Source organism: Rhinatrema bivittatum, chromosome 13 (assembly GCF_901001135.1).
Source record: "Rhinatrema bivittatum chromosome 13, aRhiBiv1.1, whole genome shotgun sequence".
NCBI lineage: Eukaryota > Metazoa > Chordata > Amphibia > Gymnophiona > Rhinatrematidae > Rhinatrema > Rhinatrema bivittatum.
In genome coordinates this window covers 81665242-81690473 of record NC_042627.1, presented here as the reverse complement: position 1 = coordinate 81690473, position 25232 = coordinate 81665242, and the positions used below count along the sequence as shown (strand labels likewise).

Here is a 25232-nt window from a genome sequence, read left to right as displayed (position 1 = left end):
ACACTTGAATTTAAAACTAATAAAATAATTTTTCTTTTATTCAATACATAATTAAGCTCTGCAATTTATTGCAAGAGGATGTGGTGAAAAATGGTTTGGACAAGTTCCTGGAATGGAACCTGTCAAAACAAAAAGAAAAAAAGTGGAGACATTCAAATAAACATTTTATGTAAATTACATTTTTCTTTAAAAAAATTTAAGAAAGTATTTACTGAAAAATGTTTGTTCAAATAATTGCACACACTATTATAGACGACCCAACAAATGTAATCTGCTGCCTCTTGGCTCGCAATGGGGCACAAGCAGTATCAGAAGGCAGCGCTTTTACTCAGTCGTTTATTGACTCACTTTATAAATTAATATTTAAAATCTTTTTAATAGTTACCAAAATTGTTTTGTCTGGGGAGGTTTAGGGGAAGGTGGAGAGGAAGGGGAGGGGAATTTCACATGTGTTAGGCTTTTTTCATTAACTAAATAAAGCACGAGTGTTTCATCACGTTTTTAATTTTGTTTAAAAATCAATGCACATCTCTATTACAAATTTCTCTTCTACCAAAAAAACACAAAATCTTTATATTCCATTATTTTAGGATTGGAGAATCCAAGGAATGAACCCAAGTTTCTAGTAAAGAAAATATTTGACCAAAACAGAAGTGAAACTCTTCAGCACAGTTCTGAAAATTCCAAGCAAGGTTCAGCCAAATCATTAAGGACACTTCCCAGGCAAAGAATCCACAAGCCTGGAGAATCTCTGGGCATGTAAAGTAGCTTCTTATCCATATCTAAACTAGCAATTACAAACACCAACCTTTCCGTGCTTTTCTGCTTAGCTTTTACCTTTCTGTACAAGAATCAACTCACCTTCGCCACAGAGGGAGAGGAATGGGACGTTCATTAATTGTATTGGGATACAAGGAGGGCCATGCATGGAAGTCTATGGGGTGAGTGTGGTCCATTGAATGCATTCCCACTGCCAGAAGGATGAGGGAAGAGAAGAGGTGAGTTACTGAATGGTGTAAGGCATAGCTTGTGTTATGTTCCTATGATCTGTATTTACATTGAACTGTCTTCTAGTGACAGAACAGATCAGTAGCCAGAGATTATGGGCTGTACAGTCTTTCAATCACAATCTGCAAAGGAGAGAAAAAAACAGCTGAGGGGAAGTGGCTGGCTCCATCCTTCAAGCTCCATCTATCTTCATTTATTTTTGGTAATTAAAAATAATTTGTGCTGCCAGGATCTACTTACAGGGTCTACAAGAATGAGGAACATGTCATTGCTAGGCAGTACTATCCATAAATTTAAGGTTCAGGCAAACCCTAAATAACTTTAAAAATAAAAACATCCACTAATTACAGACTGCAGCCACAGCGAGCATGAAAGAACTGCAGAAAATGCAGTACATTTTAATAATGGGAGATTTCAATTATCCTCAATATTGACTGGGTAAGTGAAACATCAGGACACGCTAGAGAGATAAAGTTCCTGGATGGAATAAATGAGAGCTTTATGTAGTCCTCAAGACAGCCAGCTGCACACACCTCTCGAGCTCCTCCTCAGACATTGTCCATACCAGGACTGACTGAAACGGAAGAGGTGTGACCAGATCCTCTTCAGAACTAAGATGAGGATTGTTGGCTGGCATCTGCATCGATGGAGTTTGTGGAACACCTCCAGCATCGATGAAGGATTGGCTCTCCTTACCATGGGGTCACTTTGGGGGTATCACAGCATGAGCTGGCATATTCCTGTGCCTGGCTCTGTGCATTGATTGGGATCGATGTCTATACTTCTTCGACTTCCCTCAATGCTCAACACGGTCCGTCCCTGGTTGCAGAGGCTGATGAGGACCAGACATCCTCAGCTTGGAGGAGCTTGACTATGGCCAATATCTGGTGCCCCTATCAACAGACGACCTTGACCGAACTGACGGCTCGCCGATGTCTATGGCTTGGTGTCAATCAGTGCAGCTCAGTGGTCACTTGATGCCGACGGCTCGGTCTTCTCTGACCCAAACAGGCACTTCCATCTTATCGATTCGGATCTTGCATCCATTTAGGGTCATCTGGGCACACTTGCTGCAACCCCAGACGTCATGCAATGCCCCCAGGCAGAGAATATGGGAGTCCGTGATATAGTTCTCGTGCATCGGAGTCATTGCTTAAAACCAGAGGTGGACATGGCGGGACGAAAGAAAAGATGCGATGTCAAAATCAATGGTCAGCAGGCACCAACTGCACCTCTGCCCTGGAGGGTAACGAGTCGAAAAGAAATTTACCAAGAACAGTCAAAAACCCTATCTAGGGAATTAGAAAGGAGAACTGAGGGGGGACCCAGCATTGACACATGAGGCAGAGAAGAAAAACATGCAGAAGAAAATATTTGCGAAAAAGTTTCCAAAACAGGCAAGTAGGCCAAAAGAGTAAGGCTCACCAACCACAAAGCTGAAGACTCTGCAGAAGAGACTAAAGGAGACCCCTGCATGGACGCATGCTATAATGCATGCTGGCATGTTCTATGAGGCCAAGTCAAAGTCCTAGAAACTTTGACACACGTTTTTCGTGCTGGGCTCCATTCAATGATGTCACCCATGTGTGAGGACTACCATCCTGCTTGCCCTCTAGCAAATTATATATGATCTTGTCAATTTTAGTAAGCTTCTTTATAGGCTTTTTGAAAATCTGTTTGGAAGAATTTGTCTGAAAGATCTTTTCAAGAAAAATAGATTTTAAAATTCTGACAATACTGCACTTTTCTACTGAGGTGCACTAAGGTTTTGCTATGTCACTAGGTTTTGCAACTAGTTAACTTTTCTCTGAGCTTTGAGAATTCATAAACTTTACAACAGAACTCATTACCATTCAGGGAGCATAAAGACAGAGACACCATCAATCATCTTGGGCAGATGGTAAATGTATCTCCTTTCAGCAAACATTCAAATCCATCAATCACCAAGACAACATATTGCAATTCATTTCTCTTTCCATTTGACGTTAACAAATGACCCAATGGTGAAAAATCAATAATTTGATCTGGAGAACAGGAACATGCTGGTTATAATAAACTTTCAGAAGAAATAATTAAGCACTGAAACAAATTCAACATGAGCATGAACTTAGCAGCTGGAAGATGGAGGCCCTCCCATATGCTCCAGAATGGGCACGAGCTTCACCGCAGCTGGAAGACTGAGGCCCTCCATATGTTCCAGAATGGGCACGAGCTTCACCGCAGCTGGAAGACGGAGGCCCTCCATGTGTTCCAGAATGGGCACGAGCTTCACCGCAGCTGGAAGACGGAGGCCCTCCCATATGCTCCAGAATGGGCACGAGCTTCACAGCAGCTGGAAGACGGAGGCCCTCCCATATGCTCCAGAATGGGCACGAGCTTCACAGCAGCTGGAAGACGGAGGCCCTCCATATGCTCCAGAATGGGCACGAGCTTCACCGCAGCTGGAAGACGGAGGCCCTCCATATGCTCCAGAATGGGCACGAGCTTCACCGCAGCTGGAAGACGGAGGCCCTCCATATGCTCCAGAATGGGCACGAGCTTCACAGCAGCTGGAAGACTGAGGCCCTCCATATGCTCCAGAATGGGCACGAGCTTCACAGCAGCTGGAAGACGGAGGCCCTCCATATGCTCCAGAATGGGCACGAGCTTCACCGCAGCTGGAAGACTGAGGCCCTCCCAGAATGGGCACGAGCTTCACAGCAGCTGGAAGACGGAGGCCCTCCCATATGCTCCAGAATGGGCACGAGCTTCACAGCAGCTGGAAGACGGAGGCCCTCCATATGCTCCAGAATGGGCACGAGCTTCACCGCAGCTGGAAGACGGAGGCCCTCCATGTGTTCCAGAATGGGCACGAGCTTCACAGCAGCTGGAAGATGGAGGCCCTCCCATATGCTCCAGAATGGGCACGAGCTTCACAGCAGCTGGAAGACGGAGGCCCTCCATATGCTCCAGAATGGGCACGAGCTTCACCGCAGCTGGAAGACGGAGGATTCCATGCTCTCCAATCTATTATGCTGAGGTACAGTATCAGCTAATATCTGGTCTGGTGCAGGCTCCACTTTTAGCCAGCAAACCACCATACCTGTGATATACCTGCGTAACCATTTTAACTAATCAAATCACCAGACTGTTTTAAGTAAAGATCATAGGAAAACATTTCTTTTAACTTCTTATAAATGACTTTTGTAAAACCTGCTTTTGAATATTTTTATCATTGCTTCCTTTGGGTTCTCTTCACCAATCCCTGTTTCTTGCTTTTTAATCTCCCTGTTCTTCTCTAAAACTGTACAGGAAACAGCTGCAGTGGTTCAGTGTCCTCACACAGATAATCCCTAGAGCACGAAGGAAGAGAGCAGGAGTGATAAAAAGGACGATTTAAAAGAAAACTATAGCTGCACCATTTTCATTGCACTTATGGCAAGTAGTAACATTGTGATGACTTCTAAGATGTAATTTTTGGAATTCTTCGAGACGCGCCCTGAGCCCACCAATTCGTTTTTCCTGTGATCACTCAGGCCTGCACTGTTCTGTTTCCTGCCTTGCCTTCTGGAAGCCCAACATACCAACCTGAGAGATCCAAATTCACTGCTCAACCCGGGTCTCCGTATGCATCCAACAGGCGAGGAGCCGGCTGGCTCCCAAAGAAATATTTCCATACACAAAGTCAACATTGTTCTTTAAGATAAAAATTTTATTTTACAATCTTATAAAGCAGCTTTACATGAAGCACAAACATTGATCTGTTCACTTTGTATATAAACATAACAGTAACTTTTAGTTCAATTTGCAAAAAATCACATCTTGCTGAATATAAAACTAACATGTGCACATTGTGCTTAAACTGCAAAGTCTATACAGCTTTACAAAGGACTACCCCTTAAAGGCATCCTGTAAACTATTTATTGCATATTTAACACCTGGTGTACATCCCACCTGTAAAGTGTCAGACATGAGAGAGTGAATGAAAAGAGCAGCACGGACGCTTCCAGCCTCGCTTCTCCCTGACACATTTCTGTAGGTTTTGCAGGCACAAACTAGAGAGAACATGTTTTGGGAACAGACCCACCCCTAGGGAAGAAACAATACATCCAGCAAGGTTTCAGTAATAGAGGCGGTGTCTGAACACTTTTTTTTTTTTTTTTTTTTTTTACACAAAGCACAGATCATATTCAGCTGCAAATGGAGAGAATTGTTAGTCAAATTCCTCAGTCAACACTTTACAATCTTCAAAGCAGCCCACATAGCAGTAAAGTCTGCGGGAATGCTGCACCTTGTACACGCAGACTTTACCGAATAGTTTCAAAGCGAACTTGTGCAAAACGAGTAAATTTTCAAAATGTTTCCCTGTGTAAAATCCGCATCTGTGCACGTCCAGGTATCTATGCCATTTTGGAAACACGTACTTATGATATCACATGTAGAAACAGGTTTAAACACACGGTATCGGGGCACTTTGGGAAAGGCTCAGAAGTGCATGCACAAGTTGGTATTCTGTAAGCAGTTTTTACGTGCGTGCATTACCAAATCTGTCCTAAGCTTTTACATCTCCTGATCAAGCTGCGGAAGTGAAATTGCACTTGTCCTTTTGTCTGCAGTTTTTGGGTGGGCGGTCTGGGTTAAATGGCAGTAGAGGAGGGTTAGGGCAAAGTGCTGGAGAGTCTGGGTAAGATGGTGACAGCACGAGCACGCACAAGTATTTTCAGAAGCGGAGCGCACGCATTCTTTATAAAATACCTGTCTCAGTGCAGAACTCTGGGTTATTAATGCACGTTACAATTATTGGGCATGTAAAACATATGCATATCATTTTATAAAATGGGTAGAGAAAATATGCATTTCCCGGCATTATAGAAAGACATGGTATTTTACAAGCTGTGCGGCTCCACTTACACAGACTACTGAAAATTGGTCTTCTAAGTTCGCTTTGAAGATCCTCGGGTGATTGGCAGAGTATGGGCACAAAGCTACTCGGGTAAAGCTACACCTGCTTTTCAGGGAGCGTAAAAATCAAACAGTTATGTCCCAGTAGGCCTCTCTGCGGGTTACAGGCTCACCTTTCTGTGCACAGAACACCTAAAATTACCTCCATGAGTATTAACCTAAACAAAGGGCCCACTTTCTCCCCCAGTTTTCTTTTTTGGAACACTTAGTTTTCAAAGCTGGGACAGACAGATGTAAATAACGGGTGAGCAGCTTAGTTATGATGGTCACTGATTGGAGGGACCTCTTTCCTAGAGGGCTGAGCTCTCAAACCCAGCATGCAATGCGATAAGCTAATGGGAAGTTAATGCATCAGGAGTTTAAAATGTGTACAAACCAGAAAGAGTGCACAGAAAAACATGATTTGTGTGCACAAAATACTGACTCTAGGTCCCGGCACCAGAACGCTTGCTTCTCCACCCAAACTGACTCTAGCGCTGGAAGCTTAGCTCCATCAGTAACCTGAGTCCAGCATCGGGGTGGGTAATCGCCAATGCGATCATTCGCATGGGATCGCCATGTGAGGGTACTAAGCACTGTGTACAGCTTTACATGCACATTTCCCATTACAAAAGCACCCCCTTAATGTATCCTGTAAGAACACTGCCTACACAAATCAAATCAATCACGCGATGCTCTTGCTATCAACTAAAAGCAGGGAGCAGTCATTTTACATTCCTTGTCTTTGTAGCCAAGAGCAAACTGTACAAGACCAAGAGCTCCAGTCTGGGCTGTATTTAGCGGAGGGGTAAGTAATTGAATCAGGGCTTCCCTGCCACTCTCTAAATTATGAAATGCTCTCACGCGCAGTCTAGTTAAGAGTAAACTTCTGCTCAAATTCCAGATACGTCATCTATACTAGAAAGGGGCAGGCTTTGATATCTCTGTTACACATATTAGGTTTTTTTAAAATAAATTGCAACAAAATGTGAAATGGAGAAATATCTGTTTCACTGTAAAACAATGGAGTCACTATTACCTTCCAGAAAACAGCTGCAGATTTCGCCAATTCTAATGCTTTTTAATCACTCTACTACTTGGTATCCTCCTGTGTGCAAGATTCAAATCAAGAAGCAACAAGTTGGATTAAGTTTCATTCAAAACTATTTTGGTAGAGAGGTTTCAATCTTTGTACCCTCATCTTGGTCCTTGATGGCCAATGTAGGATAGGAATTTTCTGGTTTCTCCGTTGGAAGAGTTATAACATCTGAGGTTCAATGCTGGGAAGATCGACTAATTAGGAAATGTGACTCTCTCTAATGAGCCGCTCTCTGTCACCACCGTGAATACTCAGGAACCCTGGCGGGACCCCCTCCATTGTGGTAACTCACTGGGAAGCTGCTCTCCCTGCATGGTTAAGGCACTGGTGTGTGGTCACAGGAGTATCACATCTTCGGTTCATCAGCTAACATGCAGCTGGTGAGGGTGGAAGAGGACAGCAGTCACATTGAAGGAAGGAAATACAGGTTATGAGGCGTGCGTCTTTTTCAACCCTTTGGTATTAAGAAAAAGCTTTAGAGTGCTCTAAGATTCAAAAGTATTCAATAGTCTAACAATTTTTTTGAAAAGCTTCTTTTTACATACATCAAGTCATCTGTCTCTGAAAAATGCCTGGAAGCACAGTGCAGCCAGTGCAGTCACTTTCTTCTGTTACTGTGCAGTATCTGTTCCTGCTAGCATTTTGTCTCTGCTCACTTTCGAAGAGACATGGTCAGTCACCTGGCAGGTCAAAATTGCTTATTCATGGCATTCTAAGTTTTTCAAATCTGTGAAAACCCTTGTTGGATGCATTTCTGCTGCATTGTTGCCAATAAAGAGACATTTGTCCATAATCCTTTTGTGCATGAAAATTCATTAAAGCGTGCTGCTGGGAAGTGCGTGCATTTGTACAGTCTTGTAAATATTAGATCATCAGCTGGGAAACACGAGACTGTGACAATCTGTGTTACTGGGATACATATTGTGCTGCTTCTTGTGCGCTTGGCCTCTCTGCTGGCATTAGGTCTCCTCTCTTTAGCTCCATAATTCCTCAACTGCGTCTGAAAACGGTCGATTCTTTCTGATGTCACGATGCATGGAGTAGGACGAGCAACACAACGGGTCCTGGTTCAGGAATGGAAATTTCCCTTATTGCCAATTCTTGTTCCATTAACTGCTATAGTAATCAGAACCTGTGAGCACTACTACTAGGGTAGTGTAATTGAGACCAACAGCTTTAAACCAGAAGCTGTTCCATCTCATCCGATCTGAGCAACTTCTCCAGCAACTCATGGTCTGAAATGCACATCTTAACAGTATTGTTTAGCACCATCTATTAGTGTATATGCACTGTAGAAGCAGCAAACCTAAAGCATTTCTGGGAGTGCTGGCCCTGAATGCTGTAAGGAGGTAACAGCACCAGAATGAAAATTCACATTCTATTACACTCCTTAGCCGTCAGGACCCAGAGGAGTATCTTATAGGGGAGGATCCGCAGCAGCTTGGAGAACTGGTCTCCCAAATGTTGCATCAGTTTATACCCAGTTGTCCCCCGTTTTCTGACAGCTTGATTAGATCAGCAGGTTGCCGATGTCATTTACACTCTACAGACACAAGAGCCCACAGGTCAGGAGTGCTGGGGAATTTAATAGACTAAACATCACAGTTTGGAAGAGCATAAAATGAGAAGATAGTGGACAGTTTTGGTTTGTTTTTTTTGGGGGGGGGGGGGGGGAAGGTATTAGGAAGTTTAAACGAAGCCACGTTCCTGGACTGGAAGCATGGATGGACTTAGACTATACCTGGCTGGCATCCTTTCTTAAGGAGATTACTTTTATCTATTTTTTTAAGATGCTAATTGCATTTCAGAAAAAATAGAGAAAGATGTCCACCCCATTTTGGATGAAAGTAGATTGATATTGTCACTTTAAAAAGTACTTATCAGAACACAAACTAAACAGACACTGAGAAAAATCAGAGAAACAATGGCAGAAACGCCCGGCAATTGAAACCTTAGAAAAATACAAATTCCTTCTATCTAAATACTGCAAACAAATCAATAAAACAAAAGAAGACTACTATGCAAAACAGATTCATGGAGTAAAATTTAATTCCAAATTACTCTTTGAAACAGTCAAAAACCTAATCAAGGACCCTACTTCCTCCAACACAAGAACTCAACTTCTCAGAGAAGGACTGCAATGAATATGCCCACCTCCTTGATAGACAAAATAAACAGACTAAAAAATCAATTCCCCACTAACTCGCTAACAAACAAACGTGAAGAAAATCCTGGAAGTCCTACATGGAACACTTTCGACATAGCAACCAAACCAGAAATAAATCAAATCATTTCCAAAAGTAAACCCACTATCCACCCACTAGACCCAATTCCAGCAAGTTCTCTGAAAACTATACATAACATAATCACTCCAACAATCACAACCATAATCAACCACTCGCTCTCAGAAGGCTGGTCCCATACAAAGCGAAACAAGCTGTAATCAAACCAATCCTAAAAAATAAAAATGAAAGAACAGATGATTGGGATAACTACAGACCAATATCCAACTTACCATTCATCACAAAAGTTCTGGAAAAAGCTGTGTTATCACAATTGGAAAATCACCTAGAAGATAATGACATTCTAGACCCGAACCAATTTGGATTCAGAAAAGATCGCTCAACAAAAACTCTACTCTGATCTCCAATTGACTCTGTGCTAAAAGGGTTTAACAATGATGATTCCTCCATCTTGGCACTATTAGATTTAACAGCAGCATTCGACAAGATCGATCACACTCTGCTACGCTATCAGATGAAAAAAATTGGAATAGATGGTTCTGCTCCTTCCTAGCAGATAGGTAGTTGCCCAGTTTTACTTGGAAATCCTATCTGACACATTCCCAATCGATACAGGTGTCCCCCTCAAGGCTCTGTACTCTTGGTGACACTCTTCAACATCTATATGCCCCCTCTATGTAAATTACTAGCTGATCTAGAAATCAACTTTTTCCTTATGGTGATGACATTCAATTCTACATTCCTATCGACAAATCAATTGAAAATACAGCAGCGATACTATCAACATACATGAAAGCAATACAGCAAAAGCTATCTCAGCTAAAACTAACACTAAACAAAAATAAATTTGAAATAGTTTGGCTAAGGAGTAACCAATCTGTAAATAAACCACTATCCCTAGATAACGTCATCACTCCCTCTGAACAAGTATGAGACTTAGGAATAAAATCAATGACAACATAACAATGAAAAAGCATATAAACAAATTAATTAAAACAGGATACGCCAAGCTAGAAATCTTACATCGGTTAAAGCCTCTCCTAACATTCCAGGACTTCCAAACTGTTCTACAAACACTAATATTCTCAAACTTAGATTACTGGAACTCACTATTGCCAGGCCTACCCCTCAGTACAATTAAAACCATTACAGCTATTACAAAATGCCTCTGGCTAGACTGATAGAGAAAAGGAAATCTGACCACATCACCCCTTCGTTAATAGATCTACACTGGCTAACTGTACAAGCAAGAATACACTATAAAGTGCTAGCACTCATCTTCAACGTAATCAATGATAGTAAATCCTGCTTATTAGGCATAACTCTCCAACAATACACACAACAAACACTTAGATCACAAAACAAAGGACTATTATCTGTACCTTCACCACAGAACACTCATCTAGTGCAAATAAATCAAATGGGCCCCAAGTTACAGAACTCTCTACCTGAGGAGTTACGCCTCACTACAGAAAGAGCGAGCTTCAAACACGATCTGAAACCTCAAAAAAGCATACGATCTATTATAAAATGTACAACTGTAGTAACTTACATAGACATGGACTGATGAACGATTGTCAGTTATTAAGAAACTTAGAGAGTGTTAAGACTTCTCACCGACTACCTCAAGAAGATTACCTAAAATGAACTAATTCATCATGAATTACTATTTAACAATATAGCTAACGTGTTTTGATGTGATCGTAACTTATAATACGAATGTCACATGTCTGATGCTGTGTGAACCTTAGATGTGAATGTTGTTTTTGTAAACCGTTGTGATCTTATTTTGGAACAATGGTATATAAAATGCTTAAATAAATACACATATACCATAGGTGATTCAAAGACGACAAAAAAAACCTTAGCTACTTGGAAACCCCCCAAAGTATGTGATGAAATTGAGATAAATGTTCAGACAGGTAAGCAGTGTTGAAGCCGACTGCTGAGTAACTTGGATGGAGGAAGAGGGTCATAGGATCTCACACTCAGTCCGGCCCTCAGTTGCAGATGTCTGGGAAGTTATAGAAGTTATAGAAAACAATGATCAGGAATAGCACTGGTGACAGAGCTGGCTACTAGGGCCTCCTTTTTCTTTTCTATTAGTCTGCAATATCCAGTTGGAAGGAAGGAATTATGAGAGCATCTTAAAGAACAAACCTCAAGTAAACTGTACTTGACTACTGATTATGAAGGAACATATCAATAGGATGCAGCAGGGCCTGAGACTGTTACTTTAACACTACACATTAGCGGGAAACTCTCCTTTCCTGCCCAGGGAACTATATTTTAACCACTGCTTGCTGAGCAGGAATGCTCACCTTGTACAAATGGAAAGATAGCAAACCAGCAGTACTGAACGTCCTCAAACAGCTGCCCTATAGGCCGCCATGTGCTTAACAATATCAGGTGCTTCAGTCTGGTCCATGCCAGCTGCTGGCTTGCTAGACCAATGTCAGTCTTTTAAACATTTCCATGATGCCTTCCTGCCAGGACCCCTTCTCCAAGTGAACGTTTCTGCAAGCATAAAAACAATGAGAGTGCCATAAACTCCCATTACTCAGACTGACACAGTCTGCCTGCAACAGGATGGACAGGAGACCTACAGGAAAAGAATTAGCAAGCAAGAGAAATTCCTGTCCTGTTAAGTCTCTGCCACTCTGGACCATGTAGGAACTTGCCGTCAAATTGCCCTAATTTGGGTGGGTTAATTACAGTTTATAGAAATGCCGTCTGCCCACACAATAATGTTTAGTAAATCTCTGTAATGACTTCCAAGTGTCAGCCTTACCCATCTCTGCCACAGACTCATCTACTTGCCCTGCCTATGATGGCGCCACTCTCCGCCAAGTGAACCTTCACAAAACTTGGGACTGAAAGCCTCACAGTGCTTTTGCACTACAGAAATAATAAGTAGTAGTAGTAGTAAGCCTTGAAAATACTCTTTTTTCCATCTGGACATTTTAGAAGCTGCTTATACATCTTGTTTTCCAGTAAACAAACCAATCATCCCAATTTCAATATAAATGTTAACATCTCAACAGATAGTGTAAACTGCTTCCTAAACATGGCCTCTAGGCATACAGTATGCATTGCTAGGTCCTGGTTCAAATAAAACAATTAATCCGCCTGTCCCTAACACTATTATATTACTACAGAATTGGGTGATGTGAAAGTCTCTGCTTCTGGCATTTCCACAAAGTCTTCCTTGACTAATAAGGCACTACCACAATCATTTGGACTGCTTCATTTTTATACCCAGAGTAAACATTCAGCAGGAAGCTGTCCAGCGATCTTTGAATCTGTTAAAAAAAATATGGGAACCCGTTTAAGTAATACGAGTGAAAATAAATGTGGAAGACCTAAAGCTATTAATATGGAGCCCTTCTATGGTGGCAAGAATCACAACCATAATCATCATCATGTCATTAACCACCTCGTATAATCAAGGCTCTTGATTACTCAAGTTTTACAGTGAATTTTGCAATTAAAATGTATTGTATTTATTTAAAATATCTTATAGTCCACGCTTTTCAATACATGATTGTTCATCGTGGAGTACAGAGAACCCACACAATGTTACACAAAAACAGATTAAAAGGCCCACGACTAAACATAAATATACAACACTGACAAGCAAATTCAAATAATTATTCCCCATACACCCGACAGAAAAACCTTGCCTTCAGCTTTCTCTTACATTTTTGGTCACCCCTTTCATTCCACAACTCCTCCGGTAAGGAATTCCACAATTTTGGTCCCATAAAAGAGAAAATCCGATTTCTAGTCTCCTGCAATGTAAAAGGTGTAAAACTCTGAAGAAGATTTTGCTTCTTAGAGCGGAATTCACGGTACTGGTAAATAATTCGGGCCACTTTATAAATACAAGTTAAACTGTAAAATGCACCCCTTGCACAGTGGGAAAGGCCTGCAAAGGTACAGAGATGGTGTTACCCCGTATTCTTACTCTTCCAGCAGACGTTTGTATTAATTCGAGTGCACGCATTCAAGTTTTTAGTAAGCCAAGGTAGAAGGATTACAATAAGCAATCTTACTTGGTATTAAAGCCTGAACCACTGCCCTTAAATCACTTGTGAAATGTAATTTTTCAAATGGGCCCGGCCACGCGTGTAAACCGCCGGGGCGGTCCGGAGGCGGGGCTAGAGGGGCCCGGCGCACCAGCCATTTGCTGCTGTGCAGGCGCGCGCAGCTTGCTCCTGCTCCTTTGCAAGAGCAAACCCGGAGTTAAAAAATGGGAGGGGGGGCTAGCCTAGGGATAGGGGAAGGGAGGGTTTAAGTAGGGGGTTGGGAAGTTCCCTCCCAGTCCGCTCCTGAATTGCAGCAGACTGGGAGGGCCCCCGATGTGTCGCCCTGCAAATTTGCTAAATGATACCCCCCTTGCGCGCACTGACCTGGAATGCTAACATGCGCGAGCTAGCGTGCAATAAAACTGCGCATCCGCGTGTGCGTGCTGGGGAAATCCTGCCCCTTAGTGATGATGCCATCTCCCGGAGGCCGGTGGGGCACAGCCGCTTGCACGCTCTCGAAGCCTCACACCTTTGAAGAGAAGAGAAAGCATATACTTCTTGATCCTTTGGCTTCGATGGGAAGGAAAGAAAGGGTAAACCTATTGCTTCCTCCTCCCGGTCCATCTTTGATTTGAGACGATTGAATGAGGCGGCCTCTTTTTGTTCTGGGTCCACCCTCAATCCATTGGGATTTCCTTAATGATCCCCTTCCTAATAGGGAGAGACTGTCCCAATCCCCTAGATCAGAGCTTTCCAAAGTGTGTGTCGGGACACATTAGTGTGTCGCCTGTAGTGTGGAGGTGTGTCGCCCGGTCCACAGGGCCGGCGGAAGCAGGGAACTATAGCAGGAAGATCGGCAGGCAGTGGTGGAGCTTACATCACCACGGCCCGAAGAAAAGGGTCACGTTCACTCCTCCTCCTTCCTGCCTGTGCAGCCCTGGAAGAAAAACGTTGCCGGAGCCGCATGGGCAGGAAGGAGGAGGAGCATCTGCTGCGTACAGAAGAAGAGCAGCATTAATGGGCCGTTGCGGATCCCACGTCGCGACGGCCCGAGAAGAGGAGGAAACCCGATAGCAGGGCCGCTGCGGATCCCACGTCGCGGCAGCCCGAGAAGAGGAGGAAACCCGATAGCAGGGCCGCTGCAGATCCCATGTCACGGCCAGGGAAGATCAGGGCCTCTGAAGTGCCCATCCTTCGGCAACCCGTGCAGAGGGACAGCATGTGCCAGTGAGAGCCTGTGCTTGAGCAAGAGAGCATGTAGGAGTGAGAGAGCCTGTGTGTGTGAGAGTGAGACAACATGTGCACGAGAGAGACAGTATGTATGTATGTATGTATGAGAGAGAGGCATGTGAGAGTGAGAGCTGTGGATGTGTGAGATTGCATGTGAGTGAGAGCCTGTGTGTGTGAGAATGTGTGAGATAGCGTGTGAGAATGAGAACCTGATTGTGTGTTTGAGGGAAGACAGATGGAGAGAAAAGAAATAGAAAAAAAAGACCCTGTAAAAGGAATTGGCAAAAAAAACAAGAAAGGAAAGGTGGAAAAAAAGCCTGTGACCAACCGATTAGAAAACTAAGATCAGACAGCAAAGGTAAAAAAAAAAATTACTTTTTAGTGATTGGCACATGTAATCTTTGGGAATGTGCAAGAGTAGCACTTTATGCCGATCTCACAATGTACGAGATCAGCATGGAGGAAGTGGAAGCCTGCAAATATTTATTATGAGATAGGTTGTGTTGTGAAACAGTTTATTTATGTATATATTTAAGGAAACATACATAAATTGTTGAAATACATTTTGTTCGTTTAACCTTTAACTTCTGGTTTGCTGGTAGACTGAATTACTGTGTCATGAAATTATGTTTGTCTAAAAAGTGTGTCACCAACATGAAAAGTTTGGAAAGCTCTGCCCTAGATAGCACTACTCCAGCTGATCAGTCTCATGTTATAGTTTTGGGGAGCAGGTTAGAGCAGGTTGGGACTGTGGAAGGTTTCTCCGTGATGCTTAAGACTTTTAAAGTATTATCCAGCAGCTGTAAGTATACGTTGAACAGCAGCTGACAATGCAGGTCAGACTTTTATACTCTTCCACGAAGAACAGTCTTCACCACTTACTATCTGTTAGAAAATATTAAACTAACCAACTTCAGAAACTGCTCCAATAATAGACTATAACTCATGGTATCAAAAGCTGCGGTAACATCAAGCTGCACTAGCACGGTCTTCCCCAACAAGCTGTCAACTAGCGAAAGCGCACAAGTTTCACTGCCAAAGCCTTTCCTAAAGCCATATTTTATGATCGTCCAGAAATTAACTTAATTCAGTTGATACTCATTTTTCAGCCTTAGAAATAGTTGACAAATTCAGTATAGGTTGATAATTCGATATTTCTGTTGGTGACAAGGAGAATTTTTAAAACTAGGTCAATTACAGCTTTCTTCAGCTCAATAGGCAATAAGCTCTCTTGCAATGAGGAGTTTACTATAATCAAAAGTCCTTTATATATGCAGTCTTTTAATCCTTCAATTGCACAAGTGTCTAAGAAACTATGGGTCTGATTTTCAAAAGCATTTACACACATAAATGCATGATACCCATGTAAGTTGGCTTTTGAAAACTGGTACAATATATGCCACTGAATTGTCAATAGGTTTGACATAACTGCAATGTACACGTGTGCTTTTGAAATTTGCTATGATAGTATGTAACATTTATATGTGTAACTCTGAAAATTCACCTGAGGTATTAACTTTAATTCACCTACTATAAGCAGCGAGAAATTAACTACATTTCAGTCACGTTCTACATCTTTCCAGCATTTACTTCACGCTTATTACTTCTAAGTGCTAAATGCAGATTATCAACTTTTTTTCTCAAAATACTGAGCTAAACTTTCACTATTTAGCATACTGAACTAATTTATTAGGTGACTTTAATAAATTATGTACTATGTCAAACAAATCATTTGAATTGATCAAGGAAGCTGCTATATTCTTTGTAAAGAACGATTTCTTAATCTCCCCTAGCCGCCATTTATAATTCCCTAAACTAGGATTACAGCTCTCTTAAATCAACCTTTCTCCTCAGCAGACTCAATAGTTCTGGCCTGAACCTTCTTTTAACATTTTCTCTGGAGCTACCTCACTGTAGACTGTGTTAACATATCACTCCAATTTCTTACCAGCTCAGATACATACATTCATACCTTTCCAATGTATACTTCCATTATTAACCAACCAAGCAGGATGAAAACTATCCAGACCTCAGTACATCTTTCTGGGTGAAATAATTATCCTCGATGACTCAAGTTAACCTAGAAAGCCTCATCACGTGCTGATCAGACCAAACTACTTCATGCATACGCTGCAAAATTAATTCATTTTGTTGCCATGAATTTTCATCACAAAACAAGATCTAAAATGCGCCCTCCCCTTTATTTCAATAGCATAGGCTGAAAGCCATTGTTTATATTAGGATGCCCTTGCAAAATTCACTTGTTTTCAATGACTTATCTTAAATTTCATGACGCACTGTCTCTTAAAATCCATAAGCGATATCTGCGTGTATATGTTTATTCCATGACACCAGAAAGATAGGTGCATGGCTCAGTGCTCAAAATAAACCCAACTAAGCAGTGACTTTAAATAAAGCAAAGACACTTCTTTTTTCAAATATCCGAAAGCATATTCAACATCCCAACGTAGCTACATTTTGGCATTTAGAAACATAAGAATGATTGTCGGCATATTCCATTAAAATAGAAGTGGTTTGAGAGAATTATTTTAATTGCAAAATTCACTGAAAAACTTCAATAAAACAAACAGAAAAATGGAGCCATGATTATACTGGGCAATTGATCGCATGCCCATGGGCAGACTGGTTAGAACATTTGAGTCTTTATCTGCTGTCATTTACTACGTTACTACCCTCCCTCAACCTCCCTAGTCCTCAGCAGAATCGGTTAAACCCAGCCGCTTCAGTTTCCATGTTGGCGTGAAAGGTTGCGGGAAGCTCCTGTGACCAACCTGAAGAGAAACAGAACTGGGGCTTTGAGCCACGGGCTGGCCATATGCTGATCTGACAAGTGGTTCAAAAGCTGACAGGGTGGCGAGAGACTATGATGCAGACTTTAATGGGAGCAGCTTTTAATGAAATAGGAAGCTATGTGCCAAATGGGCAGCAGCATTTCTGTGTTATGTCATCTATGTAAACAAGCTTTTAAAGATTTTTGTGAAACTTAAGATCACATGTTTGTTAAGCATGGTCGTTTTGTTTTTACGTTAGCTTGATTGTTTTAACAACTTGTATTTATATGATTTTAATATATCTGTCATATTTTATTATGTCTGTTCTCTTGTAAACCGCCCCGAACGTTGGAGGGCGCAGTCAATAAATCTTTTAAAATAAATAATATATTCTGTAACATGGCAAGTTAGTGTAGCAAAACGGCTGCTGGAAGATATTGATATATTTTGTAACGCTCGTTGAATCAAAGCTAACACCAACGTTCAGCCTACAAACCTTTGACGTGATGTCTAGTAAGAGGTAAGAGGGAAATGTCAAGCAGTCTGTCTAGCTGGAGTCTGCAGGTATGTTGTAACCAGGGATCTTGCACCCAGTTTGCAAAGGGAAAAAGCATACAAGACATTATACCTGCTTTTTCTGTCGGCAGAGTTTTCCTGGAAAACAATATGATTTGAAAATTGAATCTACACATGCTTTTCAATCGTGCTCAGAACATGCCCCTGAGAATCTAAGGGAGTACAGCCATGTTGTACCCCGCGCATAACCCAAACAAACCATAGGCTATATGAAAACACACCACTCTCATCCAGTTTAAGATATTTCTTTAAAAAGTTTGAACTGATTTACATAGAAACAAAACATGACAGCAGAAAAAGAGTGCATGATCCATCCACTCTGCCCATCCACCCAATCTAGCATTACAATTCCCATCACTTTACTATTTTTGTATCTACCACCTCCCTTCTCTGTAAAGAAATATTTCCTAAGATTACTTTTGAGTCTATCCCCTTTCAACCTCATCCCATGACCCCTCAATTTTAGAGCCTCCTTTCCATTGAATTAAAAAGAGAAAATTATCTTCTCCAGTATCGAGAAGTATAAATTAATTTATATAAACAGTTTTCTGTGGGCTACTTAATCCAAACAATAGGAATTCCTTTAGAATGAGATGCCCCTAACATGAATCAAAATAGTGTGGCAAGAGGATCCTTTCTACTTTTTATTATCAGAGTTCAGCAGTTATTCTTCAAACATATAATCATTATGGAGTCCTCTTATTCCACCATCAGTTGTGCTTAGAGAAGAAAGAGCTGGGAGTATTGAGAAGAGAAGATTTTGCTACTGGTTGAAGAGGATCGATGAGTATTGCTTTGGGAAATTTTAGGACTTAAAAAGTTTAGGGGAGTAGTGAAATAGTGGGGTATATTCTTTAGTGTATGCGCCTAAAATAAAAAGCTAGCATAAGGTAGGTAATTCTAGTGTCTGTGTTTTCCTCCCTCCTACCCCAACTCCCACCCACCTCTAGCTCATTCTTTGATTTATAGGCAAGAAACTCTTTCACAAGGTTCTGTCTAAAACATAGGATTACCCCAGCCCTTATCAAGTGACCCCATGCAGGTCACTACCAGATTAACTGAGAGTACATCACAAATTTAAAGGACTCTAATGTACTCATCCCTACTCCTTTAGCAACCTAAACTTAACTAAGAACTCAACAATATTAAGATGAAGGAAGCAGTCCAGCAGAGATATGAAGGCCATTCAGTCTTTTGTACTGAGTGTCACATGTATGTTTTGTTTGTTTGTTTTTTTTTTACCAGTTGGTAAAAGTTTGTATGTGTACACCCAGTGCAAAGAGCTCCTGGCTCTCAGAGAATGAGTCTGATCTCTGGAGGCTTAGTGGAAAACCTGAAGGAGCTTAGGTAGACAGATAGGTATATAGAGAAGACCTTCAGGGACTTAGTAGCCTAGTCCGAACTCCAGTCTGGCAGCCCTGATGCTGCTTCTGTAGGAAGAAGATTACCTGGTTAAACAGCATCACTCTGGTGAAGCAGTAAGTGATCCTGTAGCAAGGACCTGCTCTCCAGGTGATGCATTATCCTCTCACATTATCCCTTGGGCCCAGGAGGGAAGGGTTAGGTCAGCCATCAAGGTGAGTGATTAGATTATTAGGAATATAGATAGCTGGTTGGCTGGTGGATGTGAGGATCACCTGGTAACTTGCCTACCTGGTTCACAAGTGGCAGACCTCATGCATCACCCAGATAGGATTTTAGACCATGCTAGGGAGGAGCCAGCTGTGGTGGTACATGTGGGTATCAATGACATAGGACTGTGTGGGAAGGAGGTTCTGGAAGCCAAATTTAGGCTTTACATAGAAGGTTGAAATCCAGAACCTCCAAGGTAGTATTCTCTCAAATGTTCTCTGTTCCATGTGCAGCTCTCAAGAGTAAGGCAGAGCTCCAGAGTCTCAATGTGTGGATGAGACAATGATGCAGGGAAGAGGGATTCAGTTTTGTAAGGAACTGGGGAAGCTTTTTAGAATGGGGAGTCTCTTCCGAAAGGATGGGCTCCCTCTTAACCAGGGTTCCTGGTGCTAACCTTTGAAAAGGAGATAAACCCTGTCAACTGATAAGCAGGTTGTTAATACAAACAAACAAACAAAAAACACACCTTACTTTGAAATGTTTGTTTGCCAATGTCAGAAGTCTATGAAGTAAGATGGGAGAGTTAGAATGTATAGCAATGAATGAATAGGTAAACATAATTGGCATCTGAAAGACCTGGTAGAAGAGGATAACCAATAGGACAGTGTTATATCAGGATACAAATTATACTGCAGTGATAGGGATGGATTCACTTGATCTGGAAGGGGGGGGGAGGGGGTGGCAATTTAAGCTCAGGATGGCATACAGTCCAACAGGATAAAGACCTTGAAGGAGACTAAATGCAAAGTAGAATCTTTATGAGTAGAAATCCTGTGTGTGTTGGGGAACAGTATGGCGTTAGGGGTATACTACCATCCACTTGGTCAAAATGATCAGATGAACGATGAAATGCTAAGAGAAATTAGGAAAGCCAACAAATTTGGCAGCACAATAATAATGGGAGATTTCAAATACCAAGCAAAAGCATGAAGCAAAGTACCTTGCACATCAGTAAATATCCACATATACAATGTGCAAGGAAATGGTAAACCAAGTCCACCTTCAAGGTTATAATACTTTTTTATTTAACTGAGTTTTTTCAATATTGTTAATGGCAACTCCATATATCTTCAACAACAGTCATTTAAAGTCCCCCGACACGGTCCGTGTTTCGCGGTGGCTGCATCGGGAGGGACCCACAATCAATATCATCTTATGTATGCATCATGGAGCGCTCCATGATGCATACATAAGATGATATTGATTGTGGGTCCCTCCCGATGCAGCCACCGCGAAACACGGACCGTGTCGGGGGACTTTAAATGACTGTTGTTGAAGATATATGGAGTTGCCATTAACAATATTGAAAAAACTCAGTTAAATAAAAAAGTATTATAACCTTGAAGGTGGACTTGGTTTACCAGATTTCAAATACCCCAATATTGATTAGGTTAATGTAACATCGGGACATGCTAGAGAGGTAAAGTTCCTGCATGGAATAAATTACTTCTTCATGGAGCAATTGGCTCAGGAACAGATGCGAGAGGGAGACATTTTGGATTTAATTCTTAGTGGAGCACAGGATTTGGTGTGAGAGGTAACTGTGGGGGGCAACTTGGCAATAGAGATCATAACATGATCAAATTTGACTTAATGACTGGAAGGGGGATAATTAGTAAATGTACAGATCTACCGTAGCACTAAACCTTCAAAAGGAGACTATTAAATTAGGAAAATAGTTGCAAAACAACTGAAAGGTACAGCCACAAAGGTTAAGAATATACAACATGCATGGACATTTTTAAAAAAGCACAGTCTAGATGCATTCCACACATTAAGAAAGGGGGAAGGATGGCCAAATGGCTAAAAGGCAAGGCGAGAGAGGCTATTTTGACAAAAGAACTTCCTTCAAAAATTGGAAGAAGAATCCATCTGAAGAAAATAGGAAAAAGCATAAGCACTAGCAAGTTAAATGTAAAACATTCATAAAACAGGCTAAGAGAGAATTTGAAAAGAAGCTGGACATAGAGGCAAACACTCATAATAAAAACTTTAAAAAAATATATCTGAAGCAGGAAGTTTGCAAGGGAGTCAGCTGGACCGTTAGATGATTGAGGGGTTAAAGGGACACTTAGGGAAGATAAGGCCATTGTGGAAAGACTAAATGAAATATTTTTTTTTGGTGTTTATGAATGAGGATATTGAGGAGATACCTGTTCCAGTAACATTTTTCAAGGGTGATGATTCAGATGAATGGAACCAAATCGTGGTGAACCTGGAAGATGTAGTAGGCCAGATTGACAACCTGAAGAATAGCAAATCACCCGGACCAGATGGTATACACACTAGGGTTCTGAAAGAACTCAAAAATGAAATTTCAGATCTATTATTTGTAATATGTAACCTAACATTAAAATCATCCATTGTACCCAAAGATTGGGGGGTGGCCAATGTAACCCCGATATTTAAAAAGAGCTCCAGGTGTGATCAGGGAAACTACAGAACAGTGAGCCTGACTTCAGTGCCAGGAAAAATTGTAGAAACTATTCTAAAGAACAAAATAACAGAACATATAGATAGACAAGGTTTAATGGAACACAGCCAGGATGGATTTACTCAAGAGAAATCTTGCCTCACAAACCTACACACTTTACTGTATCGGCCTGACAGATAGTATAAAACCCTGGGCAAACACATTCTGGAAGTCACTGAATCAACACCTTTGGAAGCCAGAGGCACTCCCATTCCCCAGACATCTTAAGCAGGTTTGAATGGCTATTTACTAACTTGCACAAACTGCTACAGTGATGGGATTTAAATAAGTAAGAGCATTAGCCAGCTTTTGATCACTTGGTTTCTGTGGTTCCGATCTTAAGGGGACACACATTAAAAATCTCCTCGGAGTGTAAAAGCAGTATAGCCATCTCTTCTACTGCGGAGAGCTTTTCTGAGAAATCTGCTGTGTGAGAGGATGGCAACGTCACACAACTGAAGAGGGTTAAATTCGTTTCTGTTCTGGCTATTTGGGTGATGGGAGGAAAACTGAGCTATGACAGTCATACTGTAATATGAAGACAACCTGACGCTGATCTCTAAAGTATGCTGGTAATGAAACCAAGCACAGCTATTTCGACCAGTTGCTTTAATATGAAAGATGACAGTATTGTTTTGAATATTCTTGAACATATTCTTATTCCAAGGGACTGATTACATTAGATAGATGGCAACAAAAGGAATGAATGCCACTGACACATCTGCACTAGAAGCGATTGGGTGTTTCTCTTAGTGTTTCAAAGACAAAGCAGCACATGGGATGTTCACCTCCTCAGATTCAACCCTCCTGTAGCCTTTGCTACCATTTCTAGAGTGTTTGCAAGGTGCAGTCACAGCCCTTATTTTGCTGGTTTCTTACAATTTGAAGACATTCAGTTTGGATATTTTCTTACAGCAGTGTTAGCACAACTCACTGATCTCCCACGGACACCAGCAAAAAAGGGGGAGGAATGTTCCTGCAGTGAACCCCAAGAAACGTAATGAGCAGATCAGCCTCCAGGCCCCTACACAACTAATTGGCTGAGCTGAGCTTGTAGAGAAGAATTTGTGTCACTAATGTTGTGAACCTACTTTAACGGAAATTAAACAATCAAAAGGTTTTCCATGCCTTTAGTATTGTTAAAGTGATTTCATTTCAAATGAATTCAAAAGTAACGCGCTAAATTAGTAACAGTGGGAAAAAAAAAAAAAGCGAAAGGCCAAACTGCTCACCATTCCCAGCACACGTCCAATTCATGAAGGCTTTTCTCTCCTCCTGCCTTCAGTCTGCTCCGAACCTCTTACATTATGAAAAAAACATCTACAAGTTCCAAAATATAATTATTTTAGACAGCTGTAAGTGTTTGAGCCACTAAACATAATCTGCGCTCGGTTTTGGTTGAGAGCTCTAGTTGTGCTTTGCCCTGCCACCTTTCAGATAGCTTTTCCATCTCTTGAGAAAGTCTTTGAAGACAGGCGAGCTATCGATGCTGCTGAGCAGTTGCAGCTGGTTGATGTGGGTGGTGTGGTAGTCCCAGCGCGCTAGATTGGGGGCAGTGCCCAGCATGAAATGCCGCAGATCATAGACAGTACCTGAGCCAGTGTCGTACAGGGGAAGCATTGCTCGCAGGGACTCAAGTCCCTGATCATACAAGGACTTCGCTTCTCTTCCCAGCTTCTCACCGGCAGTTTCCTTCAGATCATACAGTCCAACTAAAGAATAAATGAAGCCGTTTAAAACGAAGGAACTGGGCGTGGTTGGGTATTCTTCATACCAGTCATGCTTATTCATAAAGACTGCCTTCACGCCCCGCTGATCTGACAGCAGTTTAAAAGGTGCTGTGGCTTTTAAAGCTGAGTCGAGGAACACATGATCTTTTGTTAATAGATAGGCACGGACTAACGTTGAAATGGCCTGCCCTTGTGCCATGGCAGAATACCAGCCCGGGTCTAAAGATTTAAATCCCTCCCCTAGTTTGCGGGTCACCATAATTGGCCAACCACCTTTGTCATCTTGATTTCTTATCAGCCAATCGCTTGCAGCAAAGAAAGCTGCCATGTGGGCAGTGGTTGATATGGTGATGTTATCAATAAAGCCTTGCCCCTTCACCACCAGTCTGACAACCCTTTTGGGCATGATTTTTGTTTGCTTCACAGCCTTTGTGCTGGAAAGGCCCACGCCTTTCCTCAAGTCGGTCACCAGGTCTCTTGTGATCGTGCTCCAACTAGTCCTAGAGCCAATGCCGTAGTAAATGTCTCGGTCTTTAAAAGCTATCAGCTGAGTGCTGGAGACATAATGCACTGTAAATAGCTGGTTTTTTTCCGTTGTCTCCAGTATTACAGATACACTTCCATTGGTTAGAAACTTGAGGTCAAATGAAATAATAAAATCTTTTGTGTTCCCAAGCTGCAAGGATGCACCCTCTGAGGATTCTGGAAAAAGAAGCAAAAACAAACATTTCAGATATAAACAGAGCCTTCCTTTGGTCAGGTCTTGCTGTTCTGAGCACTTCAGAAGTTTTGCTTATCAATTTAACACTAAATCTGAACAGACAAGCTTTACAATTTCCACATGAACCTCTACTTATTAAAAAGCATTTCTTTATATTTTATTTTTGCAATACATGAAAGGGGAAATTCTTCCACTATTTGTACTTATTAAATGTATTAATCTCTTACACCAAGGCCCTAAGCGATATACACAAAAATATACATAAATACAACACCACACATTTGAAAATCTATTTAACACACATGCAAAAACTGAAATTACTATTAATAATGAAAATAGCCATCTTCAAGTTTACATTCAAACTACCTGCAGAATCAGAAATAGAATGAAAGCAGGCGTGGCATTATCTATAAAGAACAGTATTAAAGCAATAGCATTACTGGGCTGAGGAGGTAAGGAGGCGGCACTGTGGGTTAATCTGGAAAGGGGGAATGAAACATCTATTTATATTGGTGTAATATACAGAGATCTATCACAGACAGAGGAGATGGACAGAGATTTAATGGAGGATATTCACAGGATTGCTGTGAAAAGGCAGGTGCTACTAGGGGATTTCAATCTTCTGGATATTGATTAGGACATCCCAACTGCACTATCTTCTAGACGCAGGGAGATCCTGGATTCTCTGTAAAGAGAACTGCTCTGCCAACTGGTAATGGAGCCCGCTCGGACAGGGCAATACTGGACCTGGTGCTTCCCAATGGGGACACTATTTCTGAT

The 25232-nt window shown here is 41.6% G+C and overlaps 1 protein-coding gene across 4 annotated transcripts in view; it reads right to left on the bottom strand.

The window, feature by feature from the left end:
• GLCE (glucuronic acid epimerase) overlaps positions 1-25232 on the bottom strand; it is a 145949-nt gene that overhangs the window by 39236 nt on the left and 81481 nt on the right. For 2 of the 4 annotated variants that reach the window (XR_003852421.1, XR_003852422.1), the window contains exon 6: positions 23234-24433. The exons of 1 other annotated variant lie outside the window; for it this stretch is intronic. Coding sequence is in view for 1 of the 3 variants with exons in the window: in XM_029575208.1 (XP_029431068.1) it covers positions 23409-24433 (1025 nt within the window). In the remaining 2 variants the exon portion in view is untranslated. Of the gene's footprint in view, positions 1-22033; positions 24434-25232 lie in introns of those variants that run through there. One more of the 4 variants, XM_029575208.1, reaches the window with a different exon arrangement.